This window comes from Schistocerca gregaria, chromosome 8 (assembly GCF_023897955.1).
Source record: "Schistocerca gregaria isolate iqSchGreg1 chromosome 8, iqSchGreg1.2, whole genome shotgun sequence".
Lineage (NCBI taxonomy): Eukaryota > Metazoa > Arthropoda > Insecta > Orthoptera > Acrididae > Schistocerca > Schistocerca gregaria.
Genome location: NC_064927.1, coordinates 93,241,805 through 93,256,280, shown reverse-complemented (window position 1 = coordinate 93,256,280; position 14,476 = coordinate 93,241,805). Strand labels below are relative to the sequence as shown.

The 14,476-nt window shown below is 41.2% G+C and overlaps 1 protein-coding gene across 5 annotated transcripts in view; it reads right to left on the bottom strand.

Annotated features, from left to right (window-relative positions):
* The window catches only part of LOC126284117 (ubiquitin carboxyl-terminal hydrolase 21-like), a 374,932-nt gene that overhangs the window by 50,135 nt on the left and 310,321 nt on the right, over positions 1 to 14,476 (bottom strand). For all 5 annotated transcript variants that reach the window (XM_049982796.1, XM_049982795.1, XM_049982798.1 and 2 more), the window contains 2 exons: positions 4,087 to 4,182; positions 1,567 to 1,693 (listed from right to left, as the gene is read on the bottom strand). In XM_049982796.1, the coding sequence (XP_049838753.1) occupies positions 1,567 to 1,693; positions 4,087 to 4,182 (223 nt within the window). The remainder of the gene's footprint in view (positions 1 to 1,566; positions 1,694 to 4,086; positions 4,183 to 14,476) is intronic.

Sequence of the window (14,476 nt, the reverse complement as noted above, 5' to 3'; positions counted from 1 at the left end):
ATTCACCTGAAAATTTTTTGTTGCATCTGTGGTAGCTTCACACTCGAGAAACAGCAAAGAAAGTTTGTTGAGTTAATGAAGAAAGTGTATTAAACATATTTTGGAACAAAACAAAGTGTATTCTGTTTTTGCAGCTGATCTCTAACAATGATTTTACAGTAAGCAAGCATCCTTGTTTATAGCCCACAATAGTTTGGTTGACCTGTTCCTCTTCACTTTATATTGACATGAATGAAACAATTTTCTGAGACTTTTCAAAGGACAATGAACATTTTAAACATAAGTGTGTTAAACTCTTGTGTTGTCAGAAAAAACTGAAAGAAGGTGGTTTTGTTAGTTCATATATTAAGAAACATTTTAGTGATGAAATACCTGCAATGAAAATTGAAATAGTCACAAAAGAGGCACAGATTTATGAGACTTCAAGGACATCAGCCCCAAGTGAGTACTGTGAAATATGTTGGTAAAAATTTAAAAAAAAAAGGTTGTTTCATGGATTTGAAAGTGTACTTCCTCCATTCACATTTCTACTATTTTCTGAAACCCTGCCAGTGCAGAAATAATCAAAAATGACTTGTTGATATTTCTTTCCTGCAATTAGTTGAGTGAGAATATTTTAAAATTATACTTTGAAAAGTACACTTTAAAGTACTCTCTTATTTGCATTGTTCAGTGCATGAAATGCACTCTGAGAATGAGCACAGCATTGAACCAATAATTTGTCTAGCATGTTTCGGAGCCAGAGATCATACCACAGACACATTTAACATCATTTATAGAGTCTCGTGTAAATCATCACAGAATCTGACAGTCACCAATGACTATCTTTTATCATGAAACAACAATCAGTTACTGGCCAAATAAGTTCCCTCAGAATTGAGATGAAACTGCAAGTTAAAATTCACTAGAGATATGGATAAAATATATGTACAAATATGTGTGAAATATGTGAAATGTATGAGAAATATTCACGAATATGTGAAATATATGTGTCATACGCATACATTGGGCGTACTCACGTGCCAATAGCTTCAAGTGTGTGGATTACATATGCAAAATATTGGTGTTCCAAATGGTCAGTTATATGTTGCATGACCACAAGTGCGACATGCTGAGATGTTTTTGTATGAGATGGAAATACTGAAAATATTGTACATCACTAAGAATTTGTATAAACTTTTTCAAATTTAATTCAATGCACAAAAATAATTGTGTTTCATTAATTTTGTACATGTAATTGTGTCTGCTTTATATATGTGGACCAACTTAGAAATAAAAATAGACATTGCAATACATGCTAGGCACAGCTAGTTATGTAATAAAAACTGGAAAAATCTGAAAGCAGAGGCCTGACAGGCTGTTGCTTTGAGAAGAGACAACTCCTACAATGACCCCCTTACCGTACTTATTAGATTTTTAATTTTAGTTTCTATGATGTTACATTAGACTCAGTCAGTTTTAAGTCAAGACTATTTTGCTATCTTCAAACATCCTGTTCGAGTTGTTAACATTTTGATTTTGGTTGACTATTATCATAATGTGAGGCACAATTTGGAATTCACTCACCTTTAATGAGGGCCCCTTTCATACCAGAAACAGTTGTATTTATGTCAGGCAGGTGGCCATCATTGAGCAAGTATTCCAGCAGAGGTTTTGTATTACTGAGGCACTGGATCACAGAATTCATGAAGCACTGTAACAAATATGCACTTATTAGGTAACAATAAACTAGTTATTCAGATTCTGGAGCATCATAATATCTTATAGCTCAAATTACTTCGCTTATCCCCACTGTTGCCTGTATTGAAACCTATTACTGGTATGACCTGAAAGGGAAAATAAACATGTTACATATTAGGTGAATGCAAGTAATGTTACACTTCTTTGATAGTGTAATGACAACTAAGTTGTCCTTAATGATGGAGTCTACACTGTGATGTGTCTATACTGCTAACACACAATACCCCAACATACAAAATGCCCTCCACTGCAGCTGGACCTTGACGCATCCTTCACCACCAGTTTGGCTATTTCTCCCATAATTAATTTCTCAGAACTTCATACATGGGAATTCTACACTACTCTGTTATTTCTGCTAACTATTTTCCCCAAGCAAAACTGTGCCTCCTCCTCACTCTCTTTTTCCAATCGTTCCTGCCCAAATTTCATCATTGTATTCTCTTTCTCAATTTCTCAATTCCAATTGACTTCTGATTTCATTAATATTTAACAATTTGAGTTTTTGTAGCTTTTCATTAATACACAAGTAATAAATAAATAGCAGATTCAGATTGTTTATAAAGTAAGGAGGACAGTGTGGAAAGAACACAATACCAAAAGAAAGGATGATGTTTGTAACTAAAGATGCACAATCGAGTAGCTGACTTTGGCAGTGTCAGCACCTTGTTTGCTATGTAGTGTGCATCAGTGAAGTAAATTATAGGATATTAAAGGTAAAAATGAAACTAAGTAAAGTGGTGACATTAAAACACAACATTCAGTGGTGAGTATAAACAATCGAGAAACTAGATCACCCCAGGGGAGAGTAGCAGTATGGCGGAACAAGTAGCACCTCTGTCTCGCAGGGCAGGCGGCCCATATCCATGTTTGGTACTTCTGTGAAAGGGCAGAAGTGACATTAAAGATCATAGGGACTGCCTATCCCTGTGGCATTGTGAGACTGGTTCTTGAATGCAATAATGGACCAGGATTAGTCTCTTCACTAATTTCAAATTAAGAATAGAAAACAATGTGCTTCACACAACAAAAAGAAAAAGAGAGTACACAAAACTACAGTGCAATAATTTGTTGATGATGGTAGAGTTGTACATGTGGTAGTTCTCAAGAATGACTTCTGCTGGTGTCTTAAACAACCATGGTTCAAAACACCTGTAATCTAAAACTGCCACATTAAAGAGGCTGCATAATAGAAGGACCATGCAAAACAAAAGAAAATTCAATAAATGCCACTGCCAAGAGAGTAGGGAGATCACAAAACAGCACTTACTGCTGAGATTTGGTGCCACAATGGTGTGTGTATAAAATCACATAACACTGAGTGAACAGACACCAGCAGAAATCACATGTGTGTGTGTGTGTGGGGGGGGGGGGGGGGGGGGGGGGCACATGCACGAGCACGTGCCCACAAGTGTGCATGCATTCACTTTTCCTTTTTTTCTTTTTCTCCACTAGTTGAATTATGTTCTTTCTTTCTTTTACAGGGCCACATTTAATCTTCATCTTATCTAAATTCCTTTATCACTCTTTTCATCTCTTACCTGTGATCACATGCACAACATTCTCTTCAAATTGCAGTTTGGCAGGTTTTAAAATTTCATCTTTGATTTACTGCAAGTGCTGTTCTGTGGAGTTCTTAGGTTGGGATCCTACATAGCTTTTTTAATCACTAAAGAGTTCTACTTCTTTCAACACTTTCCTCCCTGTTACCAGATGAAGGAATGCTTGCTGTAAAACCCCAAAATGCATATATAGTTTAGAAATTATTTTAATTTTAGTTTTGTTGTGGGATCCCTCGTCCTTCATACACAGTGTGAACTTTGAGTCACGTCTGAAAGAACAGACACCACATTAACATAATTAAGGTGTGGTAGGTCAGTGATCTCTTCAGTACAGATGAACATCAGGTTCAAACTCTTACAGTAACCGGTGAAAGACTGTGAGTGATGAGGATAATGGGGAAGGGGCACTACATTAGTAGTGTGTGGATAAGTTGAGAATTTGGATCTGATGGGAGGCGTGCTAGGGTAGTCCAGACAGTTGCGATGACCACTGTGTCTGGATGGCTTAGTGGTCATAGCATCTGCCAACTAAGCAAGAGACCCGGGTTCGAATCCCAGTCCAGCACAAATCTTCAACTTTCACCATTGATTTAAATCAATGACCACTTACAGCCAATGTTTGTAATTCCTTTGCGTCCCTTTATAATAGTCTCCTCGTCCATACAAAGCCCGGAGGGCCTTAGCTATTTCAAGAAGAAGATCATTATCACTCATTTTCCTTCATATTGTTTTGATTCTATAATTACAGTGAGCTTTAATAAAACCACAGTTTTTGAACAGTACTCACTGTATTTCCAATGTTACGCAAGCCAGCAAGACCACCGCGTTCATTTCCTGGAGTTCGTGAATAGCCACGCAAGAGACGTGGAGAAGCACTGATTTCCTGCAAATGTTCCTTGTTACAGTTACAAGGGTAAAGAATACAATGCATAAGGAATACAAAATACAACAATCATGTATAAACGTGGCATTAACCAGGTTGGCCCTAATACATCAAACTGCAGCTAGAAAGTTATAGAGAAACCTTCTGTTCATTTCAATGTTCTACTCATTATAGACAGAAACAATTCAACTATGCAAAAAATTTTCAACCTCACTGAAAAGCCCTAGCTATAGCATAAAAAGGAAGTATGTTACCTAACTTAACAAAAAAGAAACCTAAGATGAGGAAAATAAGGGCAGAAAATTTTCGTAAAAAAATATTTTTAGGTTATTATTATAGAGCAAAGACATATGTAATAAATAATGTATTTACAAAGCCCTGCCAAATAGTAATTCTGCTTGAAGAAATGATTCTGATGACAGCCTGACATGAGTCGATTGAATCTCATTACATCTAAGCACAGGCAATAAGGTACTAAAACCTTATGTATAAAGCAGTAAACTCAAATTATAAAAATCTAACTTATACCTATTTTAGAGCCTGAAAAATAAGATTCTCATTTAGACATTTTTAAGAAGCAAAACTTAAAAAAGCAAAACTTACACAATTCAATAGTAAAAGCAAGAAATCTATTATTCAACTTCTCTGTTATATGGTGTAATGTACCATTAAACTGATTACTACACAATTAAGCACAGTTCCACAACTGAACCTTATCACACAGATGTACAAGACACACACATGTACAGGCAGAGAGAGAGAGAGAGAGAGAGAGAGAGAGAGAGAGAGAGAGAGAGAATGGGGAGTAGTTTCATGTATTTCACAGCTGATGTGAAAATCTACATGGACTTACGCTGATACTTGTCTAACATGTTCAAAACAACCAGTAGTTTCACAAATAATAACTGCAGCTTCGGTCGAATGTGCAATCAGCTCTACTAGTGCATCAAACGCTTCATGTTATGCCCACGAAAAGAAATCCATTGGAGTGAGGTTGGGAGCAAGTGATAGCCATGGTACTGACCCACTCCTCCCACTCCAATAACTGGGGAAAACTTTGTCCAAACGTAATCTAACATCAACAGTGAAGTGTGATGGGGCTCTGTCATGCTGGAACAATATTCATTGCCTTCCTGGTAGAGGCACATTCTCCAACATTTCCGGTAGTGCTGCATAAAGAAAAAATTTATGATTTTCTCCACTAACCATGTTAGCCAGATGATACATTCCAATCAGAGGGTCATGAATAGTACCAGTACAAGCAGATAACACTTGTACATTAATGCAAATGGACAATAATTTCAGTAACATCTCTAAACATTACTAGTATCAAAACCTCTACATACCCCAATTCGGTAAACAGTTCACCTGTGAAATTTTTGTCACGCAAAAAAAAAAAAAAAAAAAAAAAAAAAAAAAAAAAAAAAAAAAAAAAAAAAAAAAAAAAAAAAAGCTTACAAGATTTTCTCAGTAATTTCTCCATAAGTTTTTGAAAACTGTTCACAGTTGCTTTCCTTTTACTTGGTCAGTTCATTTACTATAAACAAAACTGATGCTGACGTACTTTGTACTATCAACTCATTTATAGGTCACATTTCAGCTGAAATATCAGGGGGAGGAAACTGCAAATATGTGGGGGACTCCACTATTTAAAAGCTTTCAATTCAGTACACAGGATTTATGGAGAACAAAGGAAATCCATGCTCTCTAAGACTCTCTCTCAAAAAGGTGTGTATGCACACACACACACACACACTTACATACAACAACTTATTTATTTGGAGTTATAGCTCTAACATAAAATGGTATCAGATAATTATTGCCATAACAAGTAAATTAAATTAAATAGAAAAATAATAACAATACGAGCACCATTACAATTCAGCATATACTTTACCTCTGGATTATCTAAAATTATAAAAAAAGAATTCTTCTAAAACATTACCTTTTTTGTTAGTTGTTGATGTACATCTTCTTATGATCCTCTGCATCTGCTATAGGTAATTAGATTCTGATGACAAATAACTTTGTATTATGCCTACCTGAATGTTACTGCTGCATTGGCTGAATCCATCATGGTTATAGAGTGACCACACTGAACTACGAGCCACAACCTACTTGCATGAAGAGAGCTCTTCCTGACTGACAAAAATATTTTTAATCTACAAAATCCTGAGAGCACATGTATCAAAATAATAGATTCTACAACACTATTGTCAAAAGCAAATTAATAGCACAGCAGGACAAAGAAAAATATTTGTGAAATGACAGTTTAATGTAGCACTGTTTCTTAATTCTGCTACCTCAGCTACAGTTCTGAATTTGGATTGTTTCTTCTCTCTTCCATCCAATCATCATTCCAATACAAACATTTAGATGCTAGACATTTTGTAAGATTTTCAAGCAAAACCTTTTGTCATCAATTAGGAAATTTTAGCATGTGTGCATGCTCCCATCAGTTGAACCATCTTTATCTACATGTATATTCGTAGGCCCCCATGGTACATATGAACATTTATGAAAATTGTCTCACCAATGTCTCAGATATTCATTTCCATATGGGACAGAAACAGATCATAATTTGTTTTGCTCTGAATTTAGTGTCTACATCACATATGTGTAAGTAGTGTTTGATATTCAGAGGTATATTGGCAGTTTTATCTGAACGTCAAGCCACAGAAAGTCCTTACTGAAAATGATGGTAATGAGGACCATTAATAGTTGGAATAGGTTATAATTGTGGATGTGGTGCATATAGTATTTGTTCTTTATGTTGTGATTCTCGTTTCACATTAATTATAAACTTCACAACTGTGAACAGACAATATGTCACTAGTCCATATGGAAATTTTGAGATTTAACGTTAATAACAAATATAATCCTAATGAGTGAGGTGGCACGGTGGTTATCACACTGGACTCACATATGGGAGGACGACAGTTCAAATCTGCAGCCGGCCATCCTGCATTACGTTTTCTGTAATTTCCCTAAATCACTTCAGGCAAATGCCAGAATGGTTCCTATGAAAGGGCATAGCTGACTTCCTTCCCCATCCTTCCCTAATCCTACGGGACTGATGACCACGCTGTTTGGTCTCCTCTCGCAAATCAACCAACTAACCAATGTATAATCCTAAATATTAATTAATTTTTCGTAACATTAAGTATGTGTATTATTTTTTCATAGGAAATACAGGATGTTGAGACTTGGTTGAAAAAGTCAGACCTATGAGACTGGTGGTTTGTCTACAAATTTGATTTTTGCAAACATTTATTTTTCCTTGAAGCTTTCTATCAGTGCTTTGGGCCCTTATAGTTCTCAGTGCCTCAGTTGTTGTTAACAACTGGGATGATTTTAAAACAATACCATATATAATGGTGAGTGTTAAAGTATAAAAGAATTATCCTTTCCCTTCACTAAGCATACTTGTTCCTAAACCTGGAATAATATATATGTTTTAATTCAGCATAAAAATGGCTTAGAATTGATGTTCAGTTCTAAGGTTCAACACAGTGCACAAGGGAAAAATATTCTACACCTAAATTGTTGATGAGTGAATAAAGTTAGCAAATTTGTAATAGAGATCAATTAAGAGTGGAAATCAATAGATCCAAAGTGAAACAAAGGAACCTCAGCATTTCTGCACATTGAAACAAAGCTGCCCCATAACAAAATTCTAGTGGAACTGGCCTTTCAGTCCAGCTCTCTTGGTGCTGTGTAGCTGAGCACATGAATTGAGTTCAATAATATTTTTGTCAGTCAGTTCTAAAAAAAAATTTTTTTAAATATACAGTCTGACAAACAGGTGTTAAGAAGCACAGGAACACACTACAGACATGAGAGATGATTTGAATTTCAATAGCTGCTGACAGTACACTCACAATGGAATAATGCTGGTTAATGCCACATGTACACAAGCATTGTATGTAAACAAAGAAACAAACTCAAAAATAGTGAAAAAGCTGTTAACACTGTAGAGACATTGCAAGTACAAGATTTTGAAAACAAAGTAAAAAATAAAAAAGTAAAAATAGAACAGCTATTACTAATTACTAATCAAGCTTTAAAAACTGAAATTAAAATTATAAAACATATTATATAGTGAACAAAAATATGTAAGAGTGGTGAATGGGTCATGCTCAACTTTTAAGCAGAGTTGGTGGTTTTGCCACTTTCCACTTTTCAGAATGAACATATCCCAGTTTCACTCTCACAAATCCTAAAAATTCAAAAGTATGAACCTATTTCAAATGTGTGTTAAAGCAATATCAACTTAAACTGGCGGACAGTCACTAACAACAGCAGAAGTGGGAATTGCTAAAAGCAGACAGAGAAAATGAAGAATTTGTAAAAACTGAAATTCAGTAAGGATGTCACTACAGTAATACAATTAATTTAGCAACAAACATCGGCAATATTCATCGAGACAATATGTGAGATATTAACTGGGGATGACAGCGGTAAATTACAGTAAGCAAGTGTACTGCCACACGCGTGTTACACACAGACGATCTATTCGGAAGTGGTTAATTCCCCCACAAAGCAGTCCGATGAATATTGTGCACCGAGTGGGTCACTCCTCTCGTTCGGGACTGTAAAGGATTCCGGAAAGGACAAAAGGGTAAAGTCAACATTCTCAGCCCACACAACAAATTCGGTTAAAAAAAGCCACGACCGTACCTCCGAAGCGACGAAACACGACCCTACCGGAGACACGGAGATGCCGCGACATTTGGAGGCATAGCCGACGCGGCAGTAGGAGCGGGCGCCGGCGAGAGAACGGCGGGAACACGAGCGGGCGAAGGGCTCGAGTGCGCCGAGGAGCAGAGAAATCAGTGACGCGATCAGCAGCAGCCCCCACACGGCCCCTACGATCCCGTACGCCACAGTCCACAACGTACCGGTCTCACTATCCATTCGACACACTGCACCGGCCGGTACTCTACCGGCACAAAGTTATCACGAGACAGCAGTAACCAGTCGAGGGCAGACATTTCTCCACACAGTGTCAACACTCCGGCTCCGGCAGCCAGGAGACGGACATCTGCTACCTTCAGATCACTACCTTTCAGTGTTCACGTGCAACAGTCTCACGACTCCACATTCACTCGAAAACCTCCCTCAGAGAGAGGCAGTCTCCGGCACACTTACAGTGTCTGCAGTTCTTTTCAGTGAACTATTAAACGATGCAGGTAAACTGACGAAATATTAAGTGCGGTCACTCCTAAAACTCTCGTCTCAGTCGTCGTACTCTAGATGAGTGGTCCAGCGTTTCAGTTACGTACCGTAGGAGATATTTTGAGAGTGAGTACTTTTATCTCCGAACGGAACTATTCGCGAGTGTCAGAGGTTCCGAGCACGTAGAGAAACGAGAGTCGGTTTTCCGCAGGTCTCGCAAAGCGGTAACGGGGACGCGACATTTTCCACAGTCGGATACGCGCCGTGACGGGACGGGTCGGGAGAAGCGGAGAGGACCCGACAGCACTTGTCGGCATTCAGGTAGCCGAGTGTCTGTGGCTCTAAATCGTGTACCTGTGTGTACTACCCGAGAAAAATCGCTAAAGGGAGGCCGTACAATCACTCACTTTCGACTGGGATAGTGTACAGACAATTCCACCTTACTGCCTAAATGTCCGATAACGACCATTCGGTGCTCGGTGGTCTGCAGTTACCGAAAACTACATCTGACAGCTATATTGGCAACTCGCGGTAACGGCATCCGTAGAATCCGGCGAATGTCAGCTCCGTCAGAGGGTAATCGGCGATCCTTCGCGGTCTGACGTCACACCGGTCCGGACACGTGGTGAGGGAACGGCGGGTGACGGCCGCGAGGAGGCGCGCGTCGCGAGCGCGGCGACGGCCGGCCGCCGAGCGGCGGGGAGGGGGCGCACGGCCGCGGGAACCCGAGAAGGCGCGCTTCTCGGCGGAAGCCCGACGCGCGGGACCGAGCGGCAGGGCGCAGCGAACAGCACGGACCGCGGCGAGCGGCGGCTCACTGGCCGCCGCGCCGCGGGGCGACGCCGCCGTGCCGGCCTCGCCTTCCCGGACGCAAATAGACGCTGGCCGGCCGCGCCATTTTAAATCTGGCGCATCCCCTCGCTGGCACCGCTCCTGCCTTCGCCAACGCATCTACTGTACGCTGCGAAACGGATTCGCCTACACTGCACAGGCCACGCTACGGAGTGTGGCGAAGGGTACTCCGGTTCTTTGGAGACTTGTCGACGGATCTAGGACTTGACCCAGGGAAGTGTACTGTTCGTGTTATCTACATCTACAGCCATACTCCGCAAGCCACCTGACAGTGTGTGGCGGAGGGTACCCTGAGTACCTCTATCGGTTCTCCCTTTTATTCCAGTCTCATATTGTTCGTGGAAAGAAGGATTGTCGGTATGCTTCTGTGTGGGCTCTAATCTCTCTGCTTTCTATCCTCGTGGTCTCTTCGCGAGATATACGGAGGAGGAAGCAATATACTGCTTTACTCCTCGGTGAAGGTATGTTCTCAAAACTACAACAGATGTCCGTACCGAGCTGCTGAGCGTCTTTTCTGCAGAGTCTTCCACTGGAGTTTATCATCTCCGTAACGCTTTCGCGATTACTAAATGATCCTGTAACGAAGCGCGCTGCTCTCCGTTGGATCTTCTCTATCTCTTCTATCAACCCTATCTGGTACGGATCCCACACTGCTGAGCAGTATTCAAGCAGTGGGCGAACAAGCGTACTGTAAACTACTTCCTTTGTTTTCGGATTGCATTTCCTTAGGATTCTTCCAATGAATCTCAGTCTGGCATCTGCTTTACCAACGATCAACTTTATATGATCATTCCATTTTAAATCACTCCTAATGCGTACTCCCAGGTAATTTATGGAATTAATTGCTTCCAGTTGCTGACCTGCTATATTGTAGCTAAATGATAAGGGATCTTTCTTTCTATGCATTCGCAGCACATTAGACTTGTCTACATTGAAATTCAATTGCCATTTTCCTGCACCATGCGTAAATTCGCTGCAGATCCTCCTGCATTTCAGTACAATTTTCCATTGTTACAACCTCTCGATATGCCACAGAATCATCCGCAAAAAGCCTCAGTGAACTTCCGATGTCATCCACAATGCCATTTATGTATATTGTGAACAGCAACGGTCCTACGACGCTCCCCACACACGTCACTTCTACGTCAATTACCTTACTGACAATATTAATAACCTCAGTCCTTTCACAGATGATGCACTGACCTACGATAACGGAAAAAATCGCAAAAATTAATGTAGAGAAATGAACCTTCGGCAATACTTACTGAAAGATCGCAGGTTAGTGTAAGCGCGGAATAAGCCACTGCAAATGTGAAATTCCGGTACATTAATAATCGGTGTAACCGCCAGGATGTCGAATGAAAACAAGAAACGCGCTTGCATCGTGTTGTACAGCTGCCGGATGTCAGTTTGTACGACGGAGGTCCATGCCAGTTGCAGTCGATCGGTCAGTACAGGGACGGTTACGCTGGTTGCGGTCCGCACTTGATTTGTCGTTCAGTGATCTCCCGTATGTGCTCGACTGGAGACGGATCTGGTGCTTGAGAAGGCCGAGGCAGCATTTCGACAGTCCGTAGAGTATATTGGGTTACAACAGTGGTATATGGGCGAGTGTTATCCTGTTGGAAAACACCTCCTGGGATGCTTTTCACGAACGGCAGCACAACAAGTCGAATCGCCACATTGGCGTGCAAAGTTGGTCAGGAAGAAGCATGGGAGCGCTCCTGCTGTCATACGGCATCGCACCCCAGGTCCAGTGTATCTAGCGCGCAGATAGGTTAGTTGCACTCCCTCTAAGAACCACCTTTCATAAGAAAACACGACAGACCTCCACCCTGCCCTGGCCTGCCCTCGACACCACTGAAGTCGCAAACGGTGGTGTTTTAGGGTCAGTGGAATGCACTCCACAGGGCGTCTCGACCGCAGCTGTCTTTGAGGTAACCGATTTGTAACAGTTCGTTGTGTCACTGTGGTGCCAACTGATGCTCAGATTGGTACTGCAGATGCAGTTTGATGCGCCAGAGTCATACACCAAAGACGATGGTCCTCCGTCGTGGCAGCGCCGGAGCCCGGTCTTCTTGCGACCGTGCATGCTACTGACCACTGCTGCCAGCAATCTTGCAGTCGTTACATCCCTGTCAAGTCTTTCTACAATAATGCAGACGAAACATCCAGTTTCTCGTAGCCCTGTTATACGAACACGTTCAAACTCAGTGAGGTGCTCATAATGGCATTCTTAGGAACATCAACTCACCACGTCGAATCTCAAAGGTAACTAATGCTCACGGCCGCTACGGCGTTTTTTTTTTTTTTGTTTTTTTAAGTAAACGTGATGTGCATTCTCACAGTGGCGCTACTACCACCCACTCTCATGCGAATGGCGTGAAATTAGAATATACGTCATCTTTCTAATGTGGATACACGCCTACTAACATTCGTCTATGTCGCACAATCACTTTCTCGGTGTTGCGACTTTTTTCCGTCAATGTATAATGAAATACTGTGTGAAAGAATCTGCACATATATTCAGACAGATCTCGATAAATTTCTACGCGGTGCAAAGTTTCTCAACACGGTTTAACTTAAATCTGCACGAATGTATAATTGGGCATTTCCCAAAATACAATAACAGTCACTCACAATAGGAATCTGTCAACTCACACAAACATGTGGATGTAACTGTTTGTAGCAATATGAACCGGAACCATCACATAGGCACAATCGCAAGAAAAGCAGACGGCAGACTGTGGTTTATTGGTAGCCCACAGGGAAAGGTAGTCACTCTACAAAATGATACTGGCATACACCCCTCCTACCCCCTCCCCCCGGCCTATTCCACAACACAAAATGTCCATTATAGGACGTCACAGTTATAAATTTCAATAGTATTAACTGTAAGCGTTGCAGTTGGTTCGAGATCCCAATTAAAGAGTGACACTAAGAGATCTAGATAAGGCGCACGCGTGAGTACTTCTTTGCCGTTTTCCCGCCTTACGCCACACACGCGAAATAGCGGCTTCTGAACGTGATGATGATGATGACTGGTTTGTGGGGCGCTCAAATGCGCGGTCATCAGCGCCCGTTTAAAGTCCCAATTTTTAAACAGTCCAATTTTTTTACACAGTCCAATCCAGCCACTGTCTCGAATGATGATGCAGTGATGAGGTCATGACAAACTTCCAGTCCCGGCCAGAAAAAATCCCCAACCCGGCCGGGGATCGAACCCGGGAGCCCTCGATCCACAGTTAGCAACGCTAGCCACTTGACCACGAGCTGCGGACACTTCTGAACGTAAAGCGTTTCGTGTCCTGCAGTTTGTCAAGGGTGAATCTGTAATTTCAGTTCAATGTGCGTTTCGGTTACTTCAGTCGCCCTCCCCTTGTGACACAAACATTCGCTGAGACTACTGTCAAATTGAAATGATTGGGTTTGTGTGCAAAGGGAAAAGCATAGAACGACCAAAACGTGTCCGAAAAGGACGTAGACCGTGGCACGACACCTTACCTTCGTAGTCCCGAGAAGTCTGATCGGAAAGCAAGTCCTGAAATTCAGTTGCCAAAGACGACAGTGTGGGAGGTTTTAAGAAAACACTACCTAGGTCTCTGCCAGAGCTGACACAAAGAGCTGAAGAGTCTGCTCCTACTACTATTCTTGACTTTTGAACCAAAGTGTGGGAACAACTGGATTTCAGGTTGGATGTGTGCCGTCCAATTTGAAGTGCACATATCGAACGCTGTAAGAAAAACTAGATCTGTTTACTTTCAATTTGATGTAAATAGCCTTAGTTTCACTCTTTTTACATGCCAGTGGAATTGGGAAATTTTTTACGGACAGCCCGCATTCACCACGTATGTGGGACCCGTACCCTAGCTGGGGAAACAAAGAGTGTACCACGAATGATCACAGGCTTATTTGACCCACGAAACTGCGTCATGGAGGTTGTAAAGAAACTGTACTGAGATAAGCTCCAAGATTCACGTTCGACCATCCCGACAAAGCCAACTTACAAAGTTTGGAGAAGCAACTTTAAGCCGCGAATCTAGCAATGTATTAGCATCTACTGCGAATCGCTCTCACAGAGATCGTGAGGACAAGGTTACGCTAATTACAGCTCACACAGGGGCATTCGTGCAATCTTTCTTCCCGCGGTCCTTACGTGAATGGCACGGGAAGAAACCCTCATAACTGGTATAACGGGAAGTACTTTCTGCCACGCACTTCGCAGTAGTTTGCAGAGAACACATGTTGTTGTAGATAGTCTTAC